Source organism: Apostichopus japonicus, chromosome 1 (assembly GCF_037975245.1).
Source record: "Apostichopus japonicus isolate 1M-3 chromosome 1, ASM3797524v1, whole genome shotgun sequence".
Classification (NCBI taxonomy): domain Eukaryota; kingdom Metazoa; phylum Echinodermata; class Holothuroidea; order Aspidochirotida; family Stichopodidae; genus Apostichopus; species Apostichopus japonicus.
Genome location: NC_092561.1, coordinates 5,095,015 through 5,122,989, shown reverse-complemented (window position 1 = coordinate 5,122,989; position 27,975 = coordinate 5,095,015). Strand labels below are relative to the sequence as shown.

The 27,975-nt window shown below is 37.6% G+C and overlaps 1 protein-coding gene across 2 annotated transcripts in view; it reads left to right on the top strand.

The window, feature by feature from the left end:
- The window catches only part of LOC139963956 (uncharacterized), a 69,590-nt gene extending 43,006 nt beyond the window's left edge, over nt 1–26,584 (top strand). For both annotated transcript variants that reach the window (XM_071965256.1, XM_071965338.1), the window contains exons 6-12: nt 2,956–3,074; nt 7,883–7,949; nt 10,537–10,656; nt 14,624–14,712; nt 15,728–16,441; nt 16,880–17,036; nt 18,325–26,584. In XM_071965256.1, the coding sequence (XP_071821357.1) occupies nt 2,956–3,074; nt 7,883–7,949; nt 10,537–10,656; nt 14,624–14,712; nt 15,728–16,441; nt 16,880–17,036; nt 18,325–18,426 (1,368 nt within the window). In that variant the 3' untranslated portion in view covers nt 18,427–26,584. The remainder of the gene's footprint in view (nt 1–2,955; nt 3,075–7,882; nt 7,950–10,536; nt 10,657–14,623; nt 14,713–15,727; nt 16,442–16,879; nt 17,037–18,324) is intronic.
- Nucleotides 26,585–27,975: the final 1,391 nt, after the last annotated feature.

Here is a 27,975-nt window from a genome sequence, read left to right as displayed (position 1 = left end):
TATTTGAACTAACATACGGATTTTACCACTCATAAGTAGCACATTTTAGCAAAGAAATGTTGCCCACACATCTGGTCGTCAACCAATCAGAAAGTCTCTTTGTGGTGTTTTCAGCTAAACTGAGTTATAGCTTTAAAGGCATTGAAGACTCCCCCCAAACCGCATGCGGCCATCTGAAAAAGTTAACTTTCCGTTGCTTGCAAGTGAAGTTTTGTTTGTGTCGCTACAAAATGCAGACATTACAGCAATGAAACGTGATACCTTGTTATCTTTAGCTGGACCTGAGATGTCCATCGCTGTATTGTTTGTAAAATTGTATCCTAGTCTCCAAAATGGAATATATGCTGGACTTAAACAGGTGCCAATCGTCTCGTAATTATTGAAGACGAGATCTTTTTACAACACATTATCACAATTGGCACATAGGTTGAGATGTATGTTGTAAATGTCTTTGGAGATCTGTTTAAACAGGATAGATCACTCGCATCCTGCAGAAACGCCAAAGATCCCTATTGCAACACAATAGTATTACATGGTCTTCAAAAAATATTTGCATTTACAAGTTTTTTTTAATGTAACTACTTTGTTTTAACTGTATATATTTGTCTTGTGATATTCAATAATCCATTTATAATCAATTGGTTAATATCAGAAAACAAGGGCTTTGGTTCTCTAGAGCTGCTTCTCGTTGTTTCTAAAATAGATTTCGAAAAAGCAGGTCGATAGATCACAAGGTTTATTCCTTCATTTCCTGCTGCTTTGGTCAGCTTACAAGTTTAATTTAGAAATATATGGAGCTTTACCGTAATGCTACTGCATCTGTGTGCAATCTTGGAGACAGATTATACCTGTTTATACTGTACCGTACATCAACCAGTTTTGTACTGTTGACTTCAAGTCGTATCCCAGTTTGGTAATTCCAATGCTTATTATTAAAAGGACATACTGTACAATATTATGATGCATACGTACAAAAAATCCACCACTGCAGGTATGCCAGGCAATCTCCCGTGCTATTGAGTTTTAATTGGCAATCACACGCTGCGTCCCTGGTACGTAGCGGAATGCTCGGCTCAGTTTGATGTTCAGGCAACGGTTGTCCGTATGTATCTTTCAACGGTTTGACCGGTGCCGGGAATCCAGTTTAACTGTCGTGATTAGAAGACATGTATACGTGTTATATTATTTATGTACAGTTAGTACAGTACAGTAGGATCATTTGCCCTTGCACTACATATTGACAGTCAAATTCTTTTGAAAACTGATTAGTCAATTGTGTTGTGCTGACATGATGCATGCACAGGAAAATAACTGTGTTCAATTGCAATACTGCCCAGTGTATACATAAAAAACTTCAGAGATGTACGTGCTTCAAACATTTATTTTAAAACTTGTCTGTAGTATCTGATCTATCAAGAATTAATTGTCGTATATCTTCATCTTCATAAATCTTAATGTAAAAACAATGAGGAGTATTTATTTTTGTAATTTTTTATTAATCTATGTCCCTGACTTCCCCTCCTCCCCATCCACCCTCCCCCCCATAAAATGTCCGATGTTCTTACTATAGTACTGTATAATTTGTCAAAATGCACCCTAACAATATTTATGCAACTTTTTCTCGGCCTACAGCAGTACCATAGAGAGCGTGGTGGACGATTGGCTAAGGTGTCGGATTTGTGATCCAAGGATTGCCGGTTCGATTCCTGCCTAGTTCACTACGTTGTGTCCTTGGGCAAGATGCTTTATCTCAATTGCCTCTCTCCACCCAGGGGTTAAATGGGTACCTGTGAGGTAACTTGTCATTGGGCGCAGTATATATAACTGCAGCCACCTGGAGAGATTGTCTCTGGGACAGGTTATCATTGACCAGGGGTAACATACAGTATCTGTATCTGTAAAGCACTTTGAGACTTAGTGCTGGTATAAAGTGCTATATAAAAGTGGAACACTATTATGATTATTATTACTATACAGTAAATGTGAACTTAATCCAGGCTGGTATATCAAACATTTTTGTTTGGTGAAGCCAGTTTTCACCTTCATCATCCTAAGGCCATCTTCTAGTGTACTGTATGTCTTTGCTGGAGGAAGGGATAAACAGTGAGGAGCCCTGTATGGTATCCCCTCTTCCAATTGACAAACTTTTATATATGATCAAGTGTGCTTATAGTGACTCTCAATGCATGCCCCAAATCAACGTGTGAACGCTCTCATACCAGCTATATATACTGTATCTAAATGGGTTCCACGAAACTTGGCATGGGTGCCCTTTTGTGACTTTACAGAGTAGATCACAACAGTGCCAGGAGTAGATAAGTTGTGTAATAGCCTTCTTAATTATCGGAGATGAGATCTCTTGAAACATATATGTTCATATTATGTCAAGCTAATGAACAATTTTAAGCACCTTAACTTGTGCTTACTAGTCAAGCATGTTTGGCGAAACTGAACCGGTGAAAACTTGAACTTGTCAGTCTCCTGGCTGGTCTGTCTGCAAGTTCAGCTGGCGTGACTACAGCTTATGGTCGCTTTCACATGATCGGGTTACCTGTGCGGTCGAGTCAGGGATCTCTAGAACAAGACAGATTCAATGCATATTGGGACCGAAATATGACGGAGCCCTTTAACGAAACACTGCCAGAGAGCCATGTCGTTTGTGATAATAGTACAAACTTGATCCATTGTAAAATGATTACGCAGGAAGTAGTAAACCATCAAATTTGTGGGATGCAAAATCTTGCTTTAAATTACGTTTATGAATAACTTCTTCATGAAACCTGTATATTATAATGCCATGGGGTTGTACATTTCCACCAACTGTCATTCCATCACATGTGGAAAAGAAGAATAAAAATGGAGTCTGCATGGAAATATTGAAAAGTACAACAGGATTATGCAGGTTACTTGTACATGTTGACATTAATTACCTTCTTATCATTCTCTTTACACCAGGCTTCACAGCTTACGCAACTTATAAATTACTTTGGGACGTGCGATGGGTTTGAAGCCGTCCGACAGTGTCTCAGACATGCCAAGGATCTTAGCATAGCACAACTAGCAGCCTTGCTCAGGTGAGTTTCTATGTCAAGAAAATGTACAGGTCTGTTACATTTACAGTAGATCTACAAGATTTACTTAGTGCCTCGCTTACCAGTCTCCCCACAACCTTAGCACCTCCTTCGATCTAGAATGAACTGGTAACCTTTTAAACATATTTAAAGTAGTTTAAAGGGTGTGAAGACTCGCCCAAAAAGAAATGTATAATGCCGGTAAATCTGACCTAGTTTCGAATGAGGTGTATCAGAAGTGTTATAGACACCACCATCGATCCCAGAAAATACACACACCGCTTGCTACCGCCGATAATTAGACACTAGTGTACAGTCAGTACATACAGCTGCGGTCAATACCCACAGCACAGTGTACATAGCAGCGATGGACATCTTGGGTCTAGATAAAAGATAACAAGGTACAGTATCACGTTTCATTACTGTCTGCATTTTGTAGCGACACAAACAAAACGTCACCTGCAAGCAACAGAAAGTTAACTTTTTCAGATGGCCGCACGCAGTTTGGGGCGAGTCTTCAATGCCTTTAAGCTTCCCCCATATGTCTTCCACCTCAGTATCCCCCTCCCCAAAAAAGAAAAATCTGGTGTATTAATTAAAAGTTAATAACTTTCAAAGTATTTATAAGTATTTTAATACACATATATTTATATGTCAGTATATTAAACAAATCACCGTCTTACTTTTGGCAGTTTAAATTGGTTATGGTTCACTGCCTCTTGATGTGGATGCAAATTATTTTTAGGCAGCTGTTGTTGGTTGCTACTGTACTCATTGTAAGTATCATGAGTGCAGTAATTGGATTGCAATGCATATGGGCATTCATGTAGTGAAAACAAAGTTATTACTGCAGGGTAAAGTACTTTTAATTAAACGAACCTTGTAAACATGATAACTCAAAAAGTATATTCACATGTTGATGAACTTTCATACTGTACTTCATACAGTATGTGGATGCACAGCTTATTGATTACATGATCCCTATTGTTTATAAATGCAGTTGGTTTTATTGTTTTATTCATTGAAATGAACTATGGAAATTTAAAGCCATGCAGGTGGAACACATGTAGAGGTTATGAAACAGGGAAAAAAATATCAAACAAATACATGTACAGTATGCCATACTTAATACTTTCCTTCTTCCTTAGACTCCTCACCTCCATTGACCTCCCTCTGTTATTCCTGGTCCTACTCCCCCCCCCCACTCCCTCCATCTTCCTTTACACATGTATACCTAACCCTCTCTTCCCTCCCCCTACCCTGTTTATTGTTTCCTTAGCATACAGTATGTAATATATACAATATTACTGGTCGGACCCCGGTTTACAATACCCCATAACATATGAATACAATACTGTACGTATACAATAGCCCATAACACATACATGTAAGTTATGCAGTATTGTACCTAAGTGTAATGGGCTCCATGTATTGATATACATTTGTTGCTTCCATGGCCAAGGAGGTCATTACTGAAACATCAACAAAATTGTTTTTCTTTTTTGTACGTAATGAACCCAAAGCCAACTAAATCTCCCTTGACAATCAGAGAAGGCTAGAAATCCAACCAGGATCAATAGAAAGGTCAAATCAGATTGTCCAGGGTATTGTAATTAATAGGTGAGAGTGTTTAAAGGGACTCAAGAGATGGAATAAGCAGTGGTACAGTATAGATCCTAGTCATGTCTATGTCTTACATACAGTACATGTACTGTACATGTAATGTACATGTATGTACTGTACATGTACTGTGCATGTACTGTGCATGTACTGCACATGTACAGTACATTAACAGTATAGAACATGTACTGTACATGTACTGTACATGTACTGTACATGTACTGTACATGTACTGTGCATGTACTGTGCATGTACTGCACATGTACAGTACATTAACAGTATAGAACATGTACTGTACATGTGTACTGTATGCATTCTTTTTGTGTAACACTCAGGGAAACTTCTGTTCAAACTTTGGTGTGTACTGTACAGTAATACATTTCCATACAGTAGGACATTACAATGAGTACTTGTCCAGACACCATTCTGTTAGTTTAATGAATGCCAGGGTCTGCTAATATTGTGCAGCCTACTTGAGTGGAATTGTCGGGGTACATGGGTGAGGGGATGGGGGGGGGAGTTGGCGGTAGAGGTGGGGGGCCATGAACCTTTACAATAATGATTTGTATCTTGGCAAACATTGACATCATTGAACATTTGTTTGGCTTTTGCCTCCTCCTTGACATCCCACTCCCCCCCCCCCCCCCCCGTCCTCCTTACATCTTTAATGCTAAACCATTGTTTGTGCCCCTGCCTATTACACCTCTTGTAAAACTTGCCCAGATGTTAGAATCGAGGTTGTGTTGATTTCTTATGGAGGGGTAATGATAAGAATTATCAATAGAGATTGCATCAGAATGGCAAGGTCAGAAATGAGTATGCATGCATGTCAGTGAGCATGGACCTCAGATCAGGGAGCTGATGTGTACAGTAATTTAGCAATATGCCACTAATTTAATCAATGCATGAACAGTACAAGCTCTCACCAATGAGGGTATCAACACTTGACTTTCCAATTAAACTATTCCAAATATTCCTACTTTGGATTTGTGTGTGTGTTTTTCGTGGTATATGCATGAAAGAGAGGATTTAATAATATTTTGGTTAGGTTTGCTTCCATCTTGACAGTGTCGGTACTGTAGTAGTTGGTCCCTTTAAGGTCGTACCCCCCCTGCTATTACAAGACTTCTCAAATGTTAACCTCAAGAGGTAACCTTAGACCTCATATCTGGCTATCCTAGGGAAAGCTGACAGGTGAGATTTGTGTTGGAGATTATGATAAATTAGCTATTTAAAGGTGTCAAGGTTAAAAAGGTTTTACAGACCATTTGTGATACCATGGAGCTATTACCATAGCCCCATGGTGATACTGAGGTACTGTAGTTGTCAGGCCGACACCTTGGTGTAAAGTACATACACTGGAGACTTCTAATAGGGCTTATAGCTTTAAATTACAAGTGCATACTGTAGCTCAGCTTTCTGCATACATGTTCTAAACTTTATGGGCAGGTACAGATCATATCTGTCTTTCAAGTCACCAAATTTGTGTAATGCAAAATGCTCCCCCCCTCCCCACCCTCCTCTCCCTCATTTATCACATGACTATTCATTTTGCTGTCACCATGCAATTAAAATGAATATTCAGATTGAAGTTGAAAAAGTAGTGGTAGTTAATTAACCTGAATATATATGAAGTGGATAAAATTTCATCTTTACATTATGACTTATTTTCAAATTTCCATATAATGAGCAAATCCATGCATTCACAAAAGTGTTAAAATCAAGACCAAACAGTGACATGCAACCAGCTGTGTTGAATTGAATTGTTAATACACCGTGAGCCATCATTTGCATCTTTGAGTGATTTGAGTGAGGAAAAGAATAAAACTTTTGGATGTACCGTACATCTCTAATTGAGATTATGACACTATTATAGAAAAGATCTATGGTCTGAATTCTCTCTTTGACAGAGAAAAGTGTACAAAAAATGACAATAATGATTACGAGGTCAACCTGGTTAGCCCTCCCTTGGTCTACACCCTGGGGGGGGGGGATAAACGGTGACTTTCCGGGTATCACACAATCTCCGAACTATTGTAGCTGAAGCCAACACAATAAATTCACATTCTAAGTGTGACTAATTAAGCTGGAGAAAGATAAGGAAGACAGAGCTCTTTGGTTACTTCGTAGATCATGTGATACCCGGACAAATCACTGTTTTTCTGGGAATAAACCATGCGAGGGCTAACCAGGTTGACCTTGTGACACAGGAGAAAAAAATTATGTTATTATCGTATTTATAAAGTGTCTTGATGAACATCCTGGATATTTGCAAGACAAGTTTTTAAGGTCTGATTGTATTCCCAAACCCACAAACATATTTCGAAGAATGGCTCATGAAGTGTGGTTTGAGTGTATTATGTGCAGTGCTATATATACGTAACAACTTGGTATGGCAGGCTGTATATGTAACGATCGTAATGCATACGTAATCAATGATAGGCAATCGCCTGTGCATGTACATGCGAGAGTGTATTTGTTGCGGAAATTGTAGCTGCTAACTTCAAGTGGCTCGTTTTGACCAAACTGATGCGTTCAACTTCAAACAAATGGTGCTTTTGGTGAGAAACTGGTGGATTTAAAAACTAGATTTCTACAAGAAAACGTCAAATTGGGACAATTTTCACATGGTTAGAAAGAGAAAATGAAGAACTATTAGTACAATGTATCAAAATCTTCCACCAGACAATTCTCTAAGTCGAGAAATGTTAAAACGTCAAACAGTATCTTACATTCATCAGCATATTCGTATTCATTAGGGACTGACAAGTTCTGGTCAATGATTCAATGATGATTGGAAAAATACGAAGACGCTTTAACCTTTGTTTTCTCGGAAATCAAAATAAGTCATTTAAAATGGACTACTATCACAAAAATATAAGCTATATAAGGTCTCTTTTCTGGGACTCGCACAGCAGTTGTGTGTAGTATTATTATAAATCATACAGTGTTACAAAACAGCATATATATGCATATGCATCTTTTAAACATGATAGCTCTTCTGCAACCTATGTGGTGTTATTAATGTTGTTATTAAACATGATCCTTTTTATAACCTGGCAGGATACCTGATAAATATCATAAAGGAAGTCAAGAATATCCTCTCTTGATGTTGAGATACACTGGTTAACTTTCACTTGCAAGTCACTCACGTTTTCATTCTTCCTCTCTTCACCTTCCTTCTTTGACAGACCGTTCGGGCAGTGCTACAGACAGCTATCAGCAGACACGATCAAACGATATTTTCTACCTGTATCGGTGAGCTTGTTGTCTCTTTCTCAGTTTATTGCGTTTTTTTTTTTTTGGTAGTCTTTAAAGGAAACGTTTGCATGAATCAGATGGATGTGTTTATCTCACAGCTAGGAGATTCTTACCTTTTTTTTTAACGTAATTGTGCGGAGTATTTTACCAGTATTGCCATGGCAACGCCATTCAGCCCATGGTATGGAATTAAAGCAGCTGTTTGGTTTTTTTTATTTGGCCTGCAATTTACCAAATTACCCCAAAATATGATAGCAAATCAGGTAGATTTTGTCACCAAATGATGGTGAATGAGCTTAAGAACTTCATTTGAATTTTTTTCTCAGAGTTATTTTTTCCCAGATAATTGACATACTAGTGTATGTCTAATCTATGATAACATATCATACAGTACTTTGGAAACTTACAAATATTTATCGAATTTAACTCCAATACTTGGAAGGAAACACGACTAACCTACCTGTAGCTGATGAAAGATATTGCTGTGCAAAATAGTGTGGTAATTCATTGAAACATTTCAGGTGTAGAACTTCACAATGTTCATGGCCAATTGCCAAAGAAAAACAAGCGCTTAGGCATTGAAGACTCGCCCCAAACGGCGTACCGCCCTGTGAAACAGTTTGCAAGTGAAGTTTTTTTCTTATTGCTACAAAATGCAGACAGTATGAAACGTGATACCTTGTTATCTATTATCTGGACCTGAGATGTCCATCACTGCTATGTACACTGTGTTATGGGTATTGACCACAGCTGCATGTAGTGATTGTACACTAGTGTCTAATTACGAATGGTAGCAAGCTGTGTGTGTGCATTCTCTGGGATCGATGGTGGTGTCTAATACCTCTGTTACACCTCATTCGAAACTTCAGATTACCGGCATAAGACGTTTCTTTGCGGGCGAGTCTTCACACTCTTTTAAAAAAAAAAATCTACTGGCTAAAATCAAGAACTTATAATTACTGTTACACACATCAGTTACTGTACAGGCATTTGAGAGTTCCAGCAGAGTAATATTTGTTGACAATTAGCAGTAATTGCAGGCTATGTGGTCTGGGTATGGAAATCATGTGTTTGTTTCACAGACTAATTTTGTGTGACCTAGCATGTGTTTAAGTTCTTTCTAAAAATAAAGAATAACTGATGATATTATTATAAATTTCATAACTAATTATTGATTTAAAAGTATTAATAATTATTTTCAAGTTATTAATGTCTACTGGCAGGAATATTCCAGTGCCTTTTCTTTACTAACAGTTGGCAAAACAGCAGAATCCACAGGCATTTGTTTAGCCAGTAAATAGGCCTACTTTTGAGGCCCACAATTGTAAAAATATGTTTGAACCTAAAACCTGCTTTAAGAAACCAGCTTGACTCATGGCTGTTACTTTTTCCCCGGGGAGGTGGGGAGGGGGTCTTCAAATAGCATGGTGTAATTAGGTTGTATAGGATAACTTTATAAAACAAGAAAGGTAAAATATAATGCTCATTCTTCAAGACAAAATGAGTATATTTTTTGACCATGGAGCAGCAAGTACTAGTTTTACAGATAGAAAGTATTGGATAACATTTGTTGTATGGAGATTTTTACATGATGATAAGTGCACATTTATGTGTTGAACATTAGAAATTCCCATTTAGGACTTCTACAGGATGAGGTAGCTTGCCATCATAAATCGCCTGCATACAGTATGTAGCATTTATAGAAGTGTAGTAGTGTACAGTATATATATGTCTATTACTCACTTACCTGTCTCCCCACAACAACTGCACTCTCGTTCCTCCATGTCTAGAGCATCTGGTAACCTTTTAGCACCGCCCTCTACATGGCGCATTCCCAGCCTATTCTGGTGTAGCCCGCCTCCCCCTCCTCCTCATTCTACCATCCTAGGTGTCAAAAGTACAGGAATTACATAGTATTCTGTCATTACTAAGTTTGACCTTGGGAAAGTTTTAGAATATGTATAACAGAAAGTAGTGATAAAAAATGATAATCTGTCAATTGCTGTTACACTTACATAAAGTTGTGAAGTAGGGCAAACTTTTTGTGTAAATTGTGTAAATGTTGTATTTTATCTTGAAGGTGATATTCATGCAATAAAAAAAACAGTGTGGAAATATTTCAAAGTATGGTTTAAAATATGGTTTTGACAAAAATAAAGGAACAAAGGAAAAGATAAGTCACTGATTCCAAATTCATGTGTGCAAAATCGAGGACTCTCATAAGAAATCACCTGCTTTTGCACTAAAATGCATGATTTTGGTGAAAACTGACACACATTTGCCAGATTTTACCCTTTAATACCCAAGGTTATTCCAAAGAATAAAGAAAAAATAGCAAGAACATAGGCTGGGAATCAAACTGTGGTAATGACTCCAGTGAATGAATTTGTATTTCAAGGGTGTGATTTTTATCTTTGAAATCGGTTCCAAAACCATCAGTTTTCTGGATATGTTTTATACATGTTCTTTTCTGCATTTTACCTGTGATTAGGTACGACCACAGTTGCGAGTTACCAAACGTTGTCTTTCGCATATAAACCGATATTTCTCTACATGAACATCTCTCCTTCTGATTTTCTTTCAGGATGCTGTCTGCGCTCACCTGCTGTCCTGCTCAGACAGGCAACTCTTCCAACAAGATGTCGCTCCTACCGAGCTCCCTGCCAGTCTAGTTGGACCAAGGGCTGCCTACGTTGTCGTTGAGGTACGGTCATCCTGATATCTTAACCATTAAAGGCATTGAAGACTCGCCCCAAACCGCGTGTGGCCATCTGAAAAAGTTAACTTTCTGTTGCTTGCAAGTGACGTTTTGTTCGTGTCACTACAAAATGCAGACAGTAATGAAAAGTGATACCTTGTTATCTTTAGCTGGACCTGAGATCCGTCCATTGCTGTATCGTTTGTTCACACAGCTGTGGGTATTGACCGCAGCTGTATGTACTGACTTTACACTAGTGTCTAATTACGGACTGTAGCAAGCTGTGTGTGTATTTTCTGGGATCAATGGTGGTGTCTAACACTTCTGTTACACCTCATTCGAAACTAGGTCAGATTACCGGCATTAGACGTTTCTTTGTGCGCGAGTCTTCACACCCTTTAAGTGGTATAGTAACACATTAGTTATCACGGTTGGGTTTAACCTCTCCGGAATTTTCAATGGAAAGTGCATTTCCATGGACAGAAGAATGCACCTCATTATGCAATATAACATAAAAGGTATGCTGTATTGGCCCCAATATGCCAGATATTCAAATATGGTCACCTTTGGTCAAAATTCTTAAACTGTTTTTATTACAACCTTCGAGGATATTTTCCTCACTAGTACATTCAGTCATCTTGTGTGTTCCCTAAAATTGTCTCAGAACAATTTGGAGAGTAAAGACCTCCAGGAAAGTACTTTATGACAACTTCTTGCAATTATAGCATGCTATAATTTGGTGCCTATACTGACTACCTTTAACAACAACAGCAGCTTCTATGGATATTTGTGTTAAGTTAAGATGTGGATAATTGGGTGATACCAATATCAACGTAGTGTTCCGCAGCCTGCCAGATTCATCTTGCTATGCTTGTACAACACTTGTTTATACTTATGAAGCCTGAGGAAATTGTTTCAACTTAAGTCAGATTGGAAATATGGACTGTTCCTTGAAGTTTAACAAAGTTGGAACAATGAAACTCGTCATTCTATTATTTCAAAACTTTTCCAAAGTACAACATAAAATGTTACATTAATCTGATAGTAAACAAAACTTTCCGTATTTGATTAAATTGCAAGGCACCGTATCAAAGAGAAGCTGCAGCAACTGTAAAATCCTGTGATGATAAGGCTGAATCAATATATACACATATAATATCAGACAATAGACATTGTCTTGGCATACCAATTGTACCTATTGTGTAAAACTGCACAGCACAAAAGATTATGTCCTATGCAGCCTGGCTGCGGGATGCTGCAGCCCCCTCATCCTCCTGCTTTGGACATAGCTGCCTAAACGATAAAGCTAAATGATTATAACAAAATAGAGTTCTTTAGTTGGAATGAAATAGTTTCTTAGTATTTGTGTATCTTACAAGCTATTACCCAGTCCAATATGTCATCTTTAAGTTCTACATTTACATTGTAAATACACCCTACCCAAAACCTGGCACTTAAATCCTCCATCTCATTACCGACAGAAAGTGTACAATCATTGAACATACTATATCGACTGTTTAGTCCATTCAACATTAACCTGTGATGTATACAGTAGCTGCTTCTTACACGCATACAGTACTGGTTGAGTAGTGCAAGTTTAAAACATGCTTCCCTCAGTTTACAAAATCTTGTAGACTTGTAGTAAGGCTGATCTCTTATTCTTGTATATTTACCTAGATACATTTACCCTCCCTCACTGATTTTTACATGAGTATATATATATAGATATATATATGTCATATAGTTGTATTAGCTAGTACAATATCAAGTACTTATATTCATGTTTAGAGCTTGTACTTATAATTGTAATGGGCTTTCTACTGGTACCCTTACTCATGCTGTTATGCTTGTGCTACTAATCTGGTCTATAAACACCCCCATCACAAGATCAATCACATGAGGGAAGCATCAGGTGGAAAATCTTTGTGCAACAGGTCGAACTTTGCCCTCCATCGGTGTAGGTCATCTAGAACTCACGAAATATCCCAAGTTCATTTATTGATGTAAACACATCTTCATTTACCAGACTTGATGCCATTTATATACGACAAGTATATATGCAATAGTGTACTGTACATTACCATTTATCTCTCTATAGTTACTGTAAGCCAATTCAGTCCAATATCTTTATAATTCCTTTTGTATCTTAAACCAAGCACATTTTCCTATACCAGCAGATAAAAAGTAATATGAATTACAATATATATTGAGAAAGATCTAACATACATGTAGGTGAAATCGAGACAGTCATGAAAGGAGCATGCCAACCGCAGTAGTATTTGATCAGTTCCTTTGAGAATTAATTTCGAAACGCCTGTAATACAGAACGATTGTAATATATTAGCAGAAGGCATACCAGTGTTTTTTATTCCTTGCCAGAGGCAAAAGGAGTCTATAAGATGGTGTATGTTGTTTATGTGTATGAAACACCTGCTTACAATCATGAAAACTCATCCTTCTCATGGAGAACAAGAACCCTAGTCTCTTTTGTCATAGTCTGAAAAACTTTGCAAATGTGATAATTCAAAACATTTGTCTCTGTTGATCTGAATATGTGGTGTAGATCCAGCTTGGTGGGTACAAGAACTGAAATTGAGATCAGTTTTAGTTTTGTGCAAAAGTAAGTTGGCCTGACACTTCGATTCTAGCAGGATCTTCTTCAAAGGCTAAATGACAAGTAACAGTAACAGACGGGACATGTAACTATATTAGCAGAAGGCTTTTTGTCCCGTCTGTTACTGTTACTTGTCATTTAGCCTTTGAAGAAGATCCTGCTAGGATCGAAACGTCAGGCCAACTTACTTTTACACATTCTCCTACACAGGCTCTCTAGTGGATAAGCAGTTTGCTAACAGCTTTATTTTATTTTGATTTCAGTTTTAGTTTTGTGAAGGGGCTCTATACACAACTGGTCTTCAACAATATTCACAGTCATCCAGGATATGATATCTGCTTTTAAGAGTTGATATTATTTTGTTTGGAGATTTAAACACACTCAGTGACCCTTATCAGTTTTTGCACTCTGAGCTTCAACAGGTTAAAAGGGCTTTTGAAATGGTCTCAAATTTAAAATTGACCTTATTCTCAATGATTTATACTGGATGACTCTGGCTTTTGCCATTGTGAAAATATTTCACAGTGAAGAAACAAATTTTGTGTAGTTCTTATTTATTAATTGCAATTATTAAAGGGGGTTGGGGTGGGGGTTCGGTGGCAGAGCAGATTTTCTTGCTCAAAATTGGTAAACGAAAATGTCCATTTGCTTGTACATAGAATATCTGTGTGTTTATATTTCACATAGGAAGACTTCTTATTGCGTTATTGAAACATTTTGGAATAAAAATTTCTAAAAATAATATATATATACATTGTAAAACCCTTACCAGTGAATTAATTGTTTGATGCCCACAAGTGAGTGCTACAAATAAGAGCTGGAAAATAAACTGATCTCTTGTGGTTCTCACTTAACTCTTGGAAAAATTTAACTCACTTGCTCTATGTTAGTCAGATAATTAATTGCAAATTTGAAGAAATTATATGTCAAGGAATCACCAAGCCTCCAGGCTTTCTGGTTGTTAACTTTAACATAATGTAGGTTCTTACTGCATTAAATGAGAGAACCAAATAAACAAAAAAGAAGAAGATTAATCACAAAACCAGTAACCAGTAACCTGTGCCGGCATTTTTATAACACCAGCTGGAAACTTTCAGAAGTTCTTTCCTATGGAACAGATGTTTAGCTCGACCTGTGATGCAGTTTTTTTTTATCTTGAGTCTATTTGTATACCAGCATGTTTTCATTTTTGTTCCCTGTTTTGTTTTTATTTTTTTTCTATTTTTATTTTTTTTCTTGACAGTAGAATGTTCCTAGCTATAAAGCAGACACTTTTCAGGCTAATGAGATTGTTTTTTTTTTTTTTTTTTTCACTCCTGCCCTCATATGTTAATCCTTCTTTTCTATTTTCCTGTTCAGTCTGTGATGAATCTACTGAACCTTCTTAAAGGAGAGGATTTAGAAGCCCAAAGTAAAGTGCAATATTGGCAGGATACCATACTAACAAGGTGAGTCCTACTTTGATATAATATCTTCTAATTTTAACTCTTATACATTGTGTGTAAAGTAAGTTGGCCGGACGTTTCGATACTAGTAGGATCTTTTTCAAAGGCTAAATGACAAGTAACAGTAACAGAAGGGACAAAATTACGCACAGAATACAGACAGGTTTAATGAGCATGGTGAACACAAAGAGATGGATGAAAGGGGATTAGTAGACAAGGGATGGATAGAAGAAAGAAAGAAACCAACAGGGGAAGAGGAGAAGTAGGAGATAAACAGTGGAGGGAGAAAAAGAGGATTAACGGAAGGGGTAGGGAATAAACTGGAGAAGGACAAAGATAGAAAGGTGTGGAGAAGATGGAAGAGAGCTTTGAGAAGAGGAGTGATGGGGGGGGGGTGGAACAAGGGGAGAAGGAGTGGGGGACAGAAGAAAAGTTATTCATGTCCTTCCTGGATGTCCTTCCTTTTCTTATAGATTGTGACAGTTTGTCAATAGTGTGTGTGTCCAAAAGCTAACAAGACTTAAAAGCATGCTATGACTGATAACTGTCTTCTTGTCATATTGCCAGTAATAAGTCAAGGAACCCCTCAATGCAGACTAAAGTCTGACACATGCATTTTGATAGCTGCCCATAGAATTCCAGAATTAGATTCTTAAGGTTGATTGCATAATTGCTGTTGATTAAGATAAGATTCTCTTCCACTAGTTGCTGTCAAGTTTACAATGTCACTGTTACTGTGGTTCAAGAAAAATGTTTATTTTGACTGGCATCGGTGAGCAACGAAGCCACATTCATGTCCATGGACCTCTAAAGGGTTGCATACCACAGAAGAGCAATATCTTCAAACAATCTTAAAGTTACATTCCATCTTTGTGACACTTTTATTGGGCATTGGTGAGCAGTCAAGCCACATAAAACTCACATTTACCCACATTTACCACAGGAGAGCAAATACCTTTAAACGATCGTGATATTTCATTTGTTCCATCTTTTTGGCTTTTTCCTTGCTCATCTCCAGATTAAAACATGCCTTAGAAGATGAGGCCAACTCCAGTGATTCATCTTCATCCTCTACAAGTAAAGCCCCCTCACAGGTATCCCGCCGTCTCTCCCAGGAGAGTAACGCCAGCGTAGGATCCAGGGGGTCGGTCATGTCTGGCTCCCAAGACGGGAGCGAGAAGAATACCACGAGCAGTCGCTCATGCCAGACACTGCCCTGCGTAGTGAACAGCGTCACCCACGAAACTCTAGACTTGGTCGATAAACTGTCACGTACCATATCGGAGGCCAAGACCTCGGACATTGCCACTACCGTGACAGCTAAGGACAATGGAAATGGCACCAAGGACACCGGTGTCATGGTCGCCCAGGAGGCAGTAACTATAGATATGGGCTCTCTGCCGGGGGCCGCCAACCAGGCAGAGGTACCCGCCGATCTCAACCGGCCGTCGACATCCTACGGCAATCTCACCACGGCAGAAGAGGCAGCCTGTCGAGCATCGGCCGAGATTATACCAAAAGAGGTGATTATATGGAACCCACCAGTCTTTGAAACGGCCTACGCGGCCAGTAGCTCCAAGCCCATCGCTACAATGTTTGACTCGAGCGAGAGTTCCTCGATGGTATCCACTGCACCCTCCGTGCCGAGATCTGCCAGTGAACTTGGCACTTCATGTCGGGTGTGTTTCGAGGGGGAGACATCGTCAAAGAACAGATTGATCCGGCCGTGCAGGTGAGAGATTCATTCAAGTAATCTTCAGAACCTTGAATTTCCATTTTACTCTGTTTAACATACGTTGCCAATAGATCTACATTTACATGCACAGAGTGAACCTATTTTGGGTAGATTCCGAAGAGATACTTTATTTCACCGACCTCAAAGAGACATTCAGGTGGCTGAAATTCATTGAAGACTTCAGCAAAGTTGGCCTGTGACATAATTGTCTTGGGAACCCAATGCATTATGGACACCTCTGTTTCTTTATCCCAAGCACTAGCTTATCAGAGAGCAAAACTGTTACTCCAGTGATTGTGTTAGCTATTGTATCACCTTCTGTTTTTGCGTTATAAAATATCTCAGGCTTCATAAGAAACAGAACAGCAAATTTTAGTTTATGATATGCAAGATCCAGCTATTCCGGTGTGACAAATGCTTTTGCTCTCTTTCCAGATGTTCCGGTTCAGCGGCTAGTATTCACAGACAGTGCCTGGTCAAGTGGATCCATATATCTGGTCACCGTCGGTGTGAAGTCTGTGGAGCAAGGTTCAATTATATACCACTGTCTGAGAGAATGAGGGGCTTTATGGACAAATTTCGAAACAATCGGGTCAGTCCTTGTGCAAAAGCCATGACTATATTCAAGATCTGCTAAATATGAAAATTTACAAAATACCTTTAATTACGAGGCGTTTGTTTTTGAAGAACAGTTGTGCTATTTTATAGTTGATAACATTTGTAGGTTGTCTAATGTCCTTTGTCCATGCTATGAATATATTACCTCTATCCTCCATTCACAGTGACTAGAATTGATGCCGCTCCTTCAAGCATTTTGGTTAAATAGGCTCGTAAAGTAAATGACTCCAATCCAGACAGTTTGTGATTTGTCGATGAAAACCAATGATCAGGAAAATGTCTTTGAGAAATGTCATACCTGTTTGTAGTGGCCACATTAGTGAATCAACTCTGCTGAGCATTTAATAATAATAGTATGATCATAATCAGGCAGTTTTTTTACGAAGCTTAAGCGACCATGAATGTGGGATTACAACTTCCTTGTCGGGTGGCTTCCAATTCAACATTTTAACTCATTTGGAGTCTGTTCAATGAGAATGTCATTTCAGCAGGGAAACCGGTTGATTGCTCTCGGATGAGTAACCCACCTCACTATGCCCCGGGATCAAACCCGAACCTCCCGATTGCTTAGCCTTATTGCTTCAAATGCCACCACCTTTATCCTCTCGGCCACAGCACCGATATTTGAACTCGTCAGTGACCAAACTTCAAAATCTTGTTTCCATTAGTTAGCAAGTTTAATGTTCTAATGTCAAACTTTGTAAGGAGCCATTAATCACGATTTCTTTCAGATTGTTAGACTTTGTATCTTCAGTAGCCTAATATGTAAAATATATGAGATATTCATGCCTAACCTTATTATGCAGATCCACTTGAGCGAGTGCAGTAACCCTATTGTTTTTTTTATTTTGTGCCGGTCCCAAAGTTCATTCAAAATCAAGAGAGGTTATAGTTTGAAAACCCTTGTAGATGTGAGGACTGCAAAAGTAAAGCTTGAATGAACTATATGAGGGTCTACATGAGAAGAATTTCTTGTGTCAAGAATATAGTCAATGTTCTCAAGTTAATTTTGGGAAGGATTTGACTAGCCATCTTAGCTCTCTGGTTTGCCGGTGGGGGTGGGGGGGGGCCAGTCGGGTCAGTCGGGAGCCCAATTACCATATAAACAGAGCAAAAGACCTGTTATTCCGGGGCATTACTTACTTTTCCCTCTCTGCTAAAATAGTTTGCAAAACCTTTCAAGATTTGTCAGTAATTTCCCAATTTTTTTGTTTCTTATTTCGTTGCTGATTTTCCATTTTATCTGTTCTTCTTCTTTACAGAGATGGAGAAACGCAGCGTTTGCTATTCTGGTTGGCTTGGTAGTTGTCCTATATCTCATCATTTTTGCTGTTTTTCCTCGTGGTATTATGGGCAGTGAATGAATGACCTTTGACACAAAGCCTTTGACCTTGTTAATACTAATATTCTTCAGTAGTGGAAATTTGGAGTTTTACAGAGAGTTCATACATTTTGTTTTTGTAGCTTCATTGCTTTCTGCCAAACGTTATAATAACGTTTGATGGGCACAGCATTTTTTTTTATTTCTCAGTTGAAACTTCATCAAATTGCATCAAGTTTCTTCTCTGACAAAAGGTTCTGTCTCTTCCTGTATAGAATTTTGACTTTGTACAAGTTGAAAGATTTGTGTTAATCATCATCTGCAAAGTTTTAAAGAAAAAAATCCAAATTTCATTTCATTTCTCAACAAATTTCCTGTTGAAATTGTTCGCAATGCTATATTTTGTTTGTATTTAGACGACAAGTTATCAATCCGCTATTTCTCACAAATCTTAAAACTTACAAGAAGAATTGACCTGAAGATCTGACATTTGATGATATATGTCACTTCTGAATATTGTGCATTGGCAAATCTTGGAGTTTCCATAATGTTAATTTACCTTACTCCATTACAGTATGCTAGTAGATAGTTAATTAATTGGTTTGGGTGTAAACAAAAGATTGTTTAAAAAATCTCCCGCCAGTTTAGAAAAGTGACCATTCAGTGATATTTGGAAATATATGTGTTGGGTTTGTAATCTCAAGTCTATATATTGAATTAACACTTTGCAATTGGCCATTTGAAGCAATTCTACAACAGAAACTAAAGCATGAACAGGCAAGCACGCTTGATAGTGGAGGCAAATCTGTTATGTGCTATAAAGGCATGGTTCGCTGTCCTAATAATTTGAACATACAATTGAGCGTTAAAGGTTTTCCAATTCCTCGGTTTTGATGAAAAGGAAGAAAAATATAGAATGCTGTAAATTTAAAGGAAATTAAAATATGTTATAATCCATCTTACAAAGTTTTTTTTTTTTTTTTCTTTTTTTTTTTTCATAGCTTACCATTCCAAGTTCATGAGAATTGTAACTTGTTATGGAGAAATTAGATAAGATCATAAAGTGAATATTATTTGGCGGTAAACTTCGAACAAGTTACTTGAATGAACGTAAAAAAAAAACATTGAACAAGATATGCACATGACGTACAGAATTTTTGTTTTTATGAAAATGAAATTTATACTAAAAGTATAATTCATATACAAAAATGAGGTTCATTAGTTTTTTCAAGGTTACAATGGTATACGTTGAAGTCACCACACCGCTTTTGATAGAGAGGGATCAGTTTTTGCAAGTATGAAACATCGCTCCCAAAGATGAACGCATCCCTCGTTAGAGTTTAATTTACCCATCTTTGTTGGGAAATGAAAGATTTTCATACATATCTGTGGGTGTTTTTTTTTTTTTTTTGTACAACATGAAGAATGAGGTCAGGGATTTTACATCCATGTAAATAAATACTATTTAAAATGTAAATAAATACACCATTCTTGGAAGGTAGTTGTGTCACGTAGGCTTTTTTGAAAGATGTTCCATTCGTTGTTGCCAATAATGCATTGACTTTTATAAAAATCGGATAAATGTAATATGCCTTAAATGACTAAAGAAAAGCCCCATTGTTGCCCATTTGGATGAGATCATCTCAATCAGAGGTGAACCCTGCTTTAATTATTTATACTGGATATTTTCCTATTTATTTTTTGCTCCAGAATTGGAAAAAAGTTGGAAATTGCAAAAATACAAAATTCATTTCATGCCAGAGACATAATCATCATTGATGACTTCACCAGTGAAGAAGTCTAGACAAGGATATAGAAAATTGCCTTATTGGATTCATCAGGTAGATATTAGTGTTAAACTGGTTTGCATTCACTGGTCGTTGTTACAGTCATTTTAGTCTGACAAGTGGCATAAATTCTCAAAGCAATCCTCCCATTAAACAAAATAATGAGAAAAAAAATAAGAATACTGATAATTAAATGTTCACTGGTTGCTCACGTTAGTAATACTTTCTGTGGCTTTGTGGGTGAAAAGTTGTCCCCTTACTGTATTCATGCCTACAGGATGATAAGCTTAACACCCTGTCCAAGCATTAATGGAATTTGTCTTTATCTACTGTGTGGACAGACGGTTTGTGGACGAGTTTTAGTTCAAGGAAAGTGGCAAGGCAAGTGGAGGAGTATTTTCACAATCTGTGTTCGCACAAAGTGATTGTATGAAATGTAAGGCACCACCGTCCAGGCGCATAGCCTGGGGGGAGGTGAAGGGGACAGCCGCCCCCCCTTGAGCATATTTTTTTTGTATGTTTTTATGATATCGCTAGTAATTTCAAAGAGAAAATGCTAAGGTGCAACTTACAAGGCCTGGGAAGTGCCATTTTCAGCCAAAATTTTCTTGTACGCTTCGTGCCAACCCATGGTGGCGCTACGCTTAGATAGTTTGCAATGCCGTTTATACAGCTCTGATAGTTTGCCTACAGTTTCGCTCCTCCCTTGGCAAATTCCTCGCTACGCGCCTGCCACCGTCTCAAAAGAAGAGCAATCGGGATTATCTCTGCTTGACCTGCAGTGCCCATTGTGAGAAACTGTGGAGGGACAACAGAGTGTTAGTCCCACGCAGCCTGGCTGCATGAGGTTAAGCTGCAGCCCCTGCAGTATCCTATTTTGTGACATGGTAGCTTTGTAGAGTGTCTAAGTTTTGAACAAGTCTTGGTGTTTCAGAGTTAGTGATACTATTGGGGGATTTTTAAGGATCTAGATAAGATCCCTGTTCTAGTTGTATAAATGCACCTTCAGTTTATCCAGTGAGTATTAATGTTGCATTCGGTAGAATAACAACATGTTGGTGTTAGATGGTATCACAATATGATGTTATGTATATGAGTCTCACAATGCAAATCTATGCTAGTTAAAGCCCTGTAGTAATTGAAATGATTGATTAATATCTTATAATGATTGATTGATTATAATAACTTTTAGTCCTATCACCAAATAAGCCAATGAAGATTGACAGGTAATGAAAACATAATTCTGATAGTACCATGTAAGTTGGATCATTTTGATAGTATCCTGTAAGTTGGGTGGTATGTGGGTAGTTGAGGGCCTACAAAGCTTTTGAGTGTGAAATTAAAGCTAAATTTTAACAATTTCAAATTAAATTGACTTAAATTTGACTTGAAGTTAAATTTCAATTAAAGTAAACCATAAATCACGCATCTTTCCTTTTTTTTATAAAATCGTAAAACAAACAAAAATAACGCCATTAGAAAATATAATACAAACATTTTGGGGAATATGCACAAAAAATAATTGAGGAAGTGTCTATCTTTCAGCTCATTAATATTCATAAGTTAATTTAACAGTTAAATTTCACATTGTAGTCATTGTCAAGTCTTTCTTCAGCTTTTGTCAGTATTAATCTGTTTTTAATTTTTTTTTTTTATCAACTTAAAAAATTGGTTGAAAACTTGAAATTATTGCCCTACTATATATTCCTAATTGTAGGTTTATGTCCTTGTCAGTAGAATGGGGAGTTTTTTTTGGGGGGGGGGGGAAAGATCAACTCGGAGAGATACCCTCATTCGATTATTTTTTACGTGACAGGGTATTCTTTCTAGAAAATGAATTTTTTATTCACTTGTTGTGGTGATTGTGAAATCATTGTCATTTTTTTAACACTCTTTGACAAAACGGAAAGGCTAGGGATGAGCATCAGAAGGGTTTACAAAGGTGTTCAGTGAAGAAAAGCACAAACAGCTTTGTAACACGGCGATTATAGCAACAAATTTATAGAGAAGACCCTAAGTTCAGTGACATTATTTCACATCTTTCATATTTAGGAGCTAAACTTACCCCTGCAAACCTCCGCTCTTTCTCTCAGAATACTTCAGGTGTGTTCTCATTGAGTCATTTTTAGCCAATGATATTATCGTTGATGTGGAAGAACTGGCCAAAGAGTTGAGTTAAAACAAATTTCTGACAGATCATATTTGGGAACCGGGGTATTACTTGTTTGATCAAATTTGGTCCATTTGTCAAAGTTTGTTCTTGTTTTCTTGTCTGTAAATAGATCGACACACCAGAGGCTGAGGTATTGTTAGTTAGTTCAATTTAAATTTATAGAAATAAACACATTAGCAAGAAAAGAAATCCATAGATGTATGTATGTATGTATTGTAGATCCTCCTGCAAGCAGGAACTCGCGAAGAAGCCATCATTGGCTTATCAAAGCCACAAGCTGACCAGAGTCAGTCTCTTAGATTCATATTTAACGTCCATGATTATGACTTGTCATTTGTCAACAACTCTGTAAACTGGACAACACACATTAATCTGGGAGTGACTCGAACTCGGGACCTTATGATTGAAAGGCACCGGCGTTAACCACTGAGCTAACATGTGGATGTGGCTAATGGGAGTTAAATTAAATATTTCTGATTAAAGGAAATCTCCTGCCTAAGAAAGTTTTCCCAATAAAATTGTAAAAAATTAGTTAACTTAATGATTTCTGGTCTTAGGAAATCTTCTACCGGTTATAAAAGTTCATGCAACATATGACATTGATTGTCTTCTTGTAAAGGTGTAGTGTGTTCTAAATTGTAAGAGTGTTTGCTCAAAAGTTGATAACATGTAGAAAAGACTTAAGGAAATGTTTACAGAACTGAAATTGTGGGTTATGAAGAAAAAGGAGGGAACCATCTTAACAACTGATTGACCGTTAGATCTCCATTCTTGCAGAAAGACTTAATTATATAACATTTCATCTTCTTCTTTTTTTCCTTTCTTAGTAGTATTTGTTCAACTATAAGTACAGCAATATTTTTGTTAATTTTTTTTTTTGTAAGCTTAGGCATCTGGAATGTTAGCTTTGAGAGGTCAAGAACATCCTTTCAGCAATTACTTTAAATTAAGCCCCCCTTCGTTAAGTGAAAGTTTTTCAACAGCTATGATATTTGTTTCTCCTTTATAACATATCTGGTTTCTTTATGAAAGAGCTTTTCGTTTTCCTTGCTTCTTTTATCTTTTTTTTTTTGTCCCGCTGGTACTTTCTAGCAAATTTTCTATAACCTGCACAGGAACGATAACGATAAGTTTTACTATGAAAGATTAGGGCCGTTACGTTACCTTGTGTTGTGTATTAAACACAGAGTGATAGAAGAAGGTAGTGAATCTAACTTAATTGCTTGCCGAGCATGCATACAAACGTTTCAGGAAGTTATTTGTGTCCCAGTCAACGTTTTGATTACGGGGATGGAAAAAAAAATGATATCTTTAGCTTAATATCCTTCAGTGCAACACATTTTCTGTTTTGATCTTCGAATTTCTTGTGGGGATTCAGCTGCCACCCCTTTTTTGGGGGTGGGCAGGGGGGTGGGGGGTTTAATCGTTCCCATTATTGTTCTTGGTCAATAATCATTGAGATATATGGTATAACAGATTATAAATAAAGAGTTAGTGTGACTTCTCAACCCATGGAGGAAGTATATATTAGAACAAAATTTTGGTCTCCCAAAATGTTTTAGTCGGTCACAATGATTCTGTTGGAAAATATATCTACAGTTTTTTGGAGCTCGGCAGTGAATATTCATTAGGTTACATTTGTTAACCATTAAATCCATAATCCAATCTAGTTTCAATGCATTCTCAGCATCCATTCTGAGGGGAGTGGGGATCTGGTGGGTTTTGACTCATGGAAGATACTGGGTCATGGGCCTTAAAGTTTGTGGACCACTGTAATGGTGTATCCTATGCATAGCAAGGAAAATCATACATTAGTACTGCTCGTTAGTGTAATTATATCCTGGGCTTGAGGATCATTGATCATGAGTTTTGATCCTAAAATATGCTAGATAGTAATTAAAACCTGGGCTTGAGGATCATTGTTCATGAGTATTGATCCAAAATATGCTAGAAAGTAATTAAAACTTGGGCTTGAGGATCATTGTTCGTGAGTATTGATCCAAAATATGCTAGAAAGTCCAAGAATGGTTACTCTGGCTAAAACTTTAAACAAGCTCTATACTGCTACCTTCAATCAAATCATTTTCTCTCATAGAGACAAATGATTTGTCTAATCACATACCAATCAATTAATGGGAAAAGTTGGAAGGTTGGCCCCCGGAACTGCTGGAAAAGTACTTTGTTCGGTTTATCCATTTGTAGCCTGCTGAAACAATAATGCCTGTCATAACTGTATTGGTATAATTTGTATATGCAGTCTAATGTCAGGAAAATATGGAGAATCAAGCTCCCCAAAATAGTCCTGTTGGAATTTATTCTGGCAAGTTTACTCTGCAAAATAAGCAAGTACCTAGCCGACCAAAATTGAAAGGGATGTCAAAGGTCAAAGGGGTCTCTGTGAACACTTGGTGCAAGAAGTATGGTTTTACAGTTTGTCTCCAAGAACACGGGTTCAACTCAGTCTATGGAGTTTAGAAAATACCTGCATATTTGTATGCTATCTTGGGGAATGTTTCAAAACTTTTATTTTTCAAGCTGTAGAATGGTTGTGGAATATTTGAACAACTCCATGAGTGGAGAAAGAAAAATGGGCCAATCTTTTTAATTGTTTCTGAATTCAATGGTGTGTGTTCATGTAGTTTGCACATAATTCTCATATGAAGTCACAGCTAACTCTGAAAGAGGCTTGGATAAAGTTTTTGACTGATTTAGTATGTTGCCATTCAAAATGTGCATGTGCACCCATATGGAGAACATGCAATGAACATGGTACAATTAACACATGTTTGATTCCTTGCTGGAGGCAGAAAGAATTTTTCAATTTTTGGGCAAATTTAACTCACTTGCTCCAAATTAATCAGATAGTTATTTTGAGCACATTGTATGGCAAGGAATCACAAAGCCAACTAGCTTTCTGGGTCTTAAAGCTGCTAGTTGGGTCAATTTTTAAATGCTAATACCACTGTGTAATGTACTCGATGGCATGCATCAAAGCACTCATACTACAGGGATGAGCCAGGGGTAAAAAAAAAAAACGGAATTTTGCAAAAATTGCGGTATAGGCTCCAGTTTGCGTATGCTACAGAATGTTAGGATAATAGTTTTTGTTCCCGAGGTAGAAAGAATTCGCAGAAAATGCTCTTGCCTGATACTACCAGCATAAACAGTTCCTAACCATTATCTGATAGAGACAGGATGATATTCATACTGCTCATACTGTCAGTAACAGTGCTTTGAAGCATGACAACTCAAACAATGCCAGAAAATGTAAATGTGTATACAGTATAATCCTCTAAACCAGCATGCTGCATTTGGGAGTAATTTTGTGTCACTAACTCACCAAGCCCCGTAACATTTACACATAACAGGATACCCCTCAATCTGACTTAGTGATTGGGTGTCCTGCCAAGTTTAATCATTTAAATGTTATGGTTTTCCTTGGGAAGTTATCATCTATTTTCATGCATTCCTGGTACAAGTTGACTAAAAAAAAAAAAAAAGCTTGTGTCGAGGTAAACTGATATGCTGTTTACCTACCCTCTCCTGTTTGCATTCATTGTGATATTTGTTCATTCGACAAACTAGAGGAAGTATCATATTCTCATAAATATTCATGACTAAGTTAACTCTTCTCTGTTCATGTACAAGACAATGGACAAAATGATAAATGATAATAGTTTGCTTGGTGATGCCTGCCCCTCCTATGCTATTACATGTACAGCCGGCTGCTCATGTTTATTCATGCTTTCCTTTCTTACAATCGTATAATAATGTAATATATGCCACTACTACAGGAACGCCTGAGTTGGGCAAGGCCTAAAACATGTGCAAGTGTCCCTAAGAATCTTTCTAAGTACATTTACTTTTCTAAACCATTACTCACTTTCTCGTGTACAATAACTAACAATCTTTCTATTCTATTTATATAACAAACCTTTTTTAATGCAATGCTTCTTCTTTTTTTTCTCCTTTTTCTTGTTTGGTCCCGCTAGTTTATATTTTCTTCACAGTTTTAGCACCATATTTGTGTGAACACATGTACGATTGGCTGTAACATTTAAAACGAAAAATTGAAATTGCAATAGCTTCTAATAACCTCATTACTCCTTTTTTTTTTTTTCCTGTTTTTTTTTTTTATCCGTTTTTTGCACCACAGTGTAATGTGTGATTGTTTGAGTCAAATTTGAAATGTCATAGAAACACTGGTAAATAGAAGTTAATAATAACAATAATGAATTTAATGTGTGTGCTTCTGTTCATATTTTTGCCTGTTTTGTCTATAATTGGGGGCAAGGTGACATCTCCTGTTAGATATCATAGCATCAATGATGTAACTATAAGGATGAGATCCTGTTACAAGTGTTTCATTTGGTTCAGGCATGATTAAATTGCTGCATGTGCCTCAACCACCAGGCCAAAAGGGTACAGGGGGGGGAGGTGCCTCTATGTGACTACTGCCCTACTCCACCTTCTATCTGTGCAACAATCCTGTGTCCACATACTTGAGGAGTTTACAGGGAAAAGGTATTGTGCTCCTCCTTAAATTCTTGGGGCCTCTAGAACTCTGAATTCCTGGCTGTGAGCCTAAGCCAATATGCCTGCTTGAAAATTGTTAGGGGCAAGACACGTGGCCCTCCACTGGTGTCAGGGCACTGCTTTGATCAATGTTGTGAAACCCATTTGAAAAGCTGCGAAAACAGTTGCTCTTATATCTATATACTGTTTTAATTGCCCTCTTCTAGTAAGGAAAATAAGGAAGTGTGTGGACCCCTAGCTTTCCCTCTTCCAGTCCAACTCATTCCCCAAATCTTCCATTTCAAACTTATCCCTAATCTCTCACCCTTCCCCCTCACCCTTATTCAGTGGGGCACTGGGGGTCTTGACCATTTTCTGGGAGGGTGTCTTGTTACTATCTAAGCGTAGCGCCACCATTAGTTGGCGCGCAGCGTAGCGAAAAATTTTAGTTAAAAAGGCCTCCTAGATCGTTGGAAATGACACTTCCCAGGCCTTCTAAGCTGCTCTAAAGTTTGCTCAACATTGTTTATTTTGATATGATTCAGATTTATCACCATGCAGATTCATCACCGGATTGAAACGGTCACAGCACGCGTTTAATTGTCAGATGAATCTGTATAGCGCTATTTTAACTATCGCTGTAGGATTAGAAGGGTAGTACATACTCAAGTTTCTTACGCAAGCCTATCTGTGCCGCACGAAAAATGTTCTGGGTTGTTCTTAATTATATGAATTCGTATTTCGCAATAACGAATTATTATTCCGTAATTAAGAATTAATCTTATTATTTCGTAATTTTTTGACAAAAAATGTTGATAAAAGTAATGAGTTGCTCCTGACTATTTCTCGTGGAGCTTCGTTGACTTCACCCCCCCCCCCCCCCTTCTACCTCCGATGTGCGTCAGGAAATATGAAAATGGAAGAACTTTTCAACGAACATCCCGCTGCCTTAATAAGTCCGGTGAATAAATCTGGTGATAAATCTGAATCCTGGGATGAATCTGAATCCTGGGATGAATCTGAATCCTGTGATAAATCCTGAGATGAATCCTGGGATGAATCCTGTGATGAATCTGAATCCTGTGATGAATCCTGTGATGAATCTGAATCCTGGAAT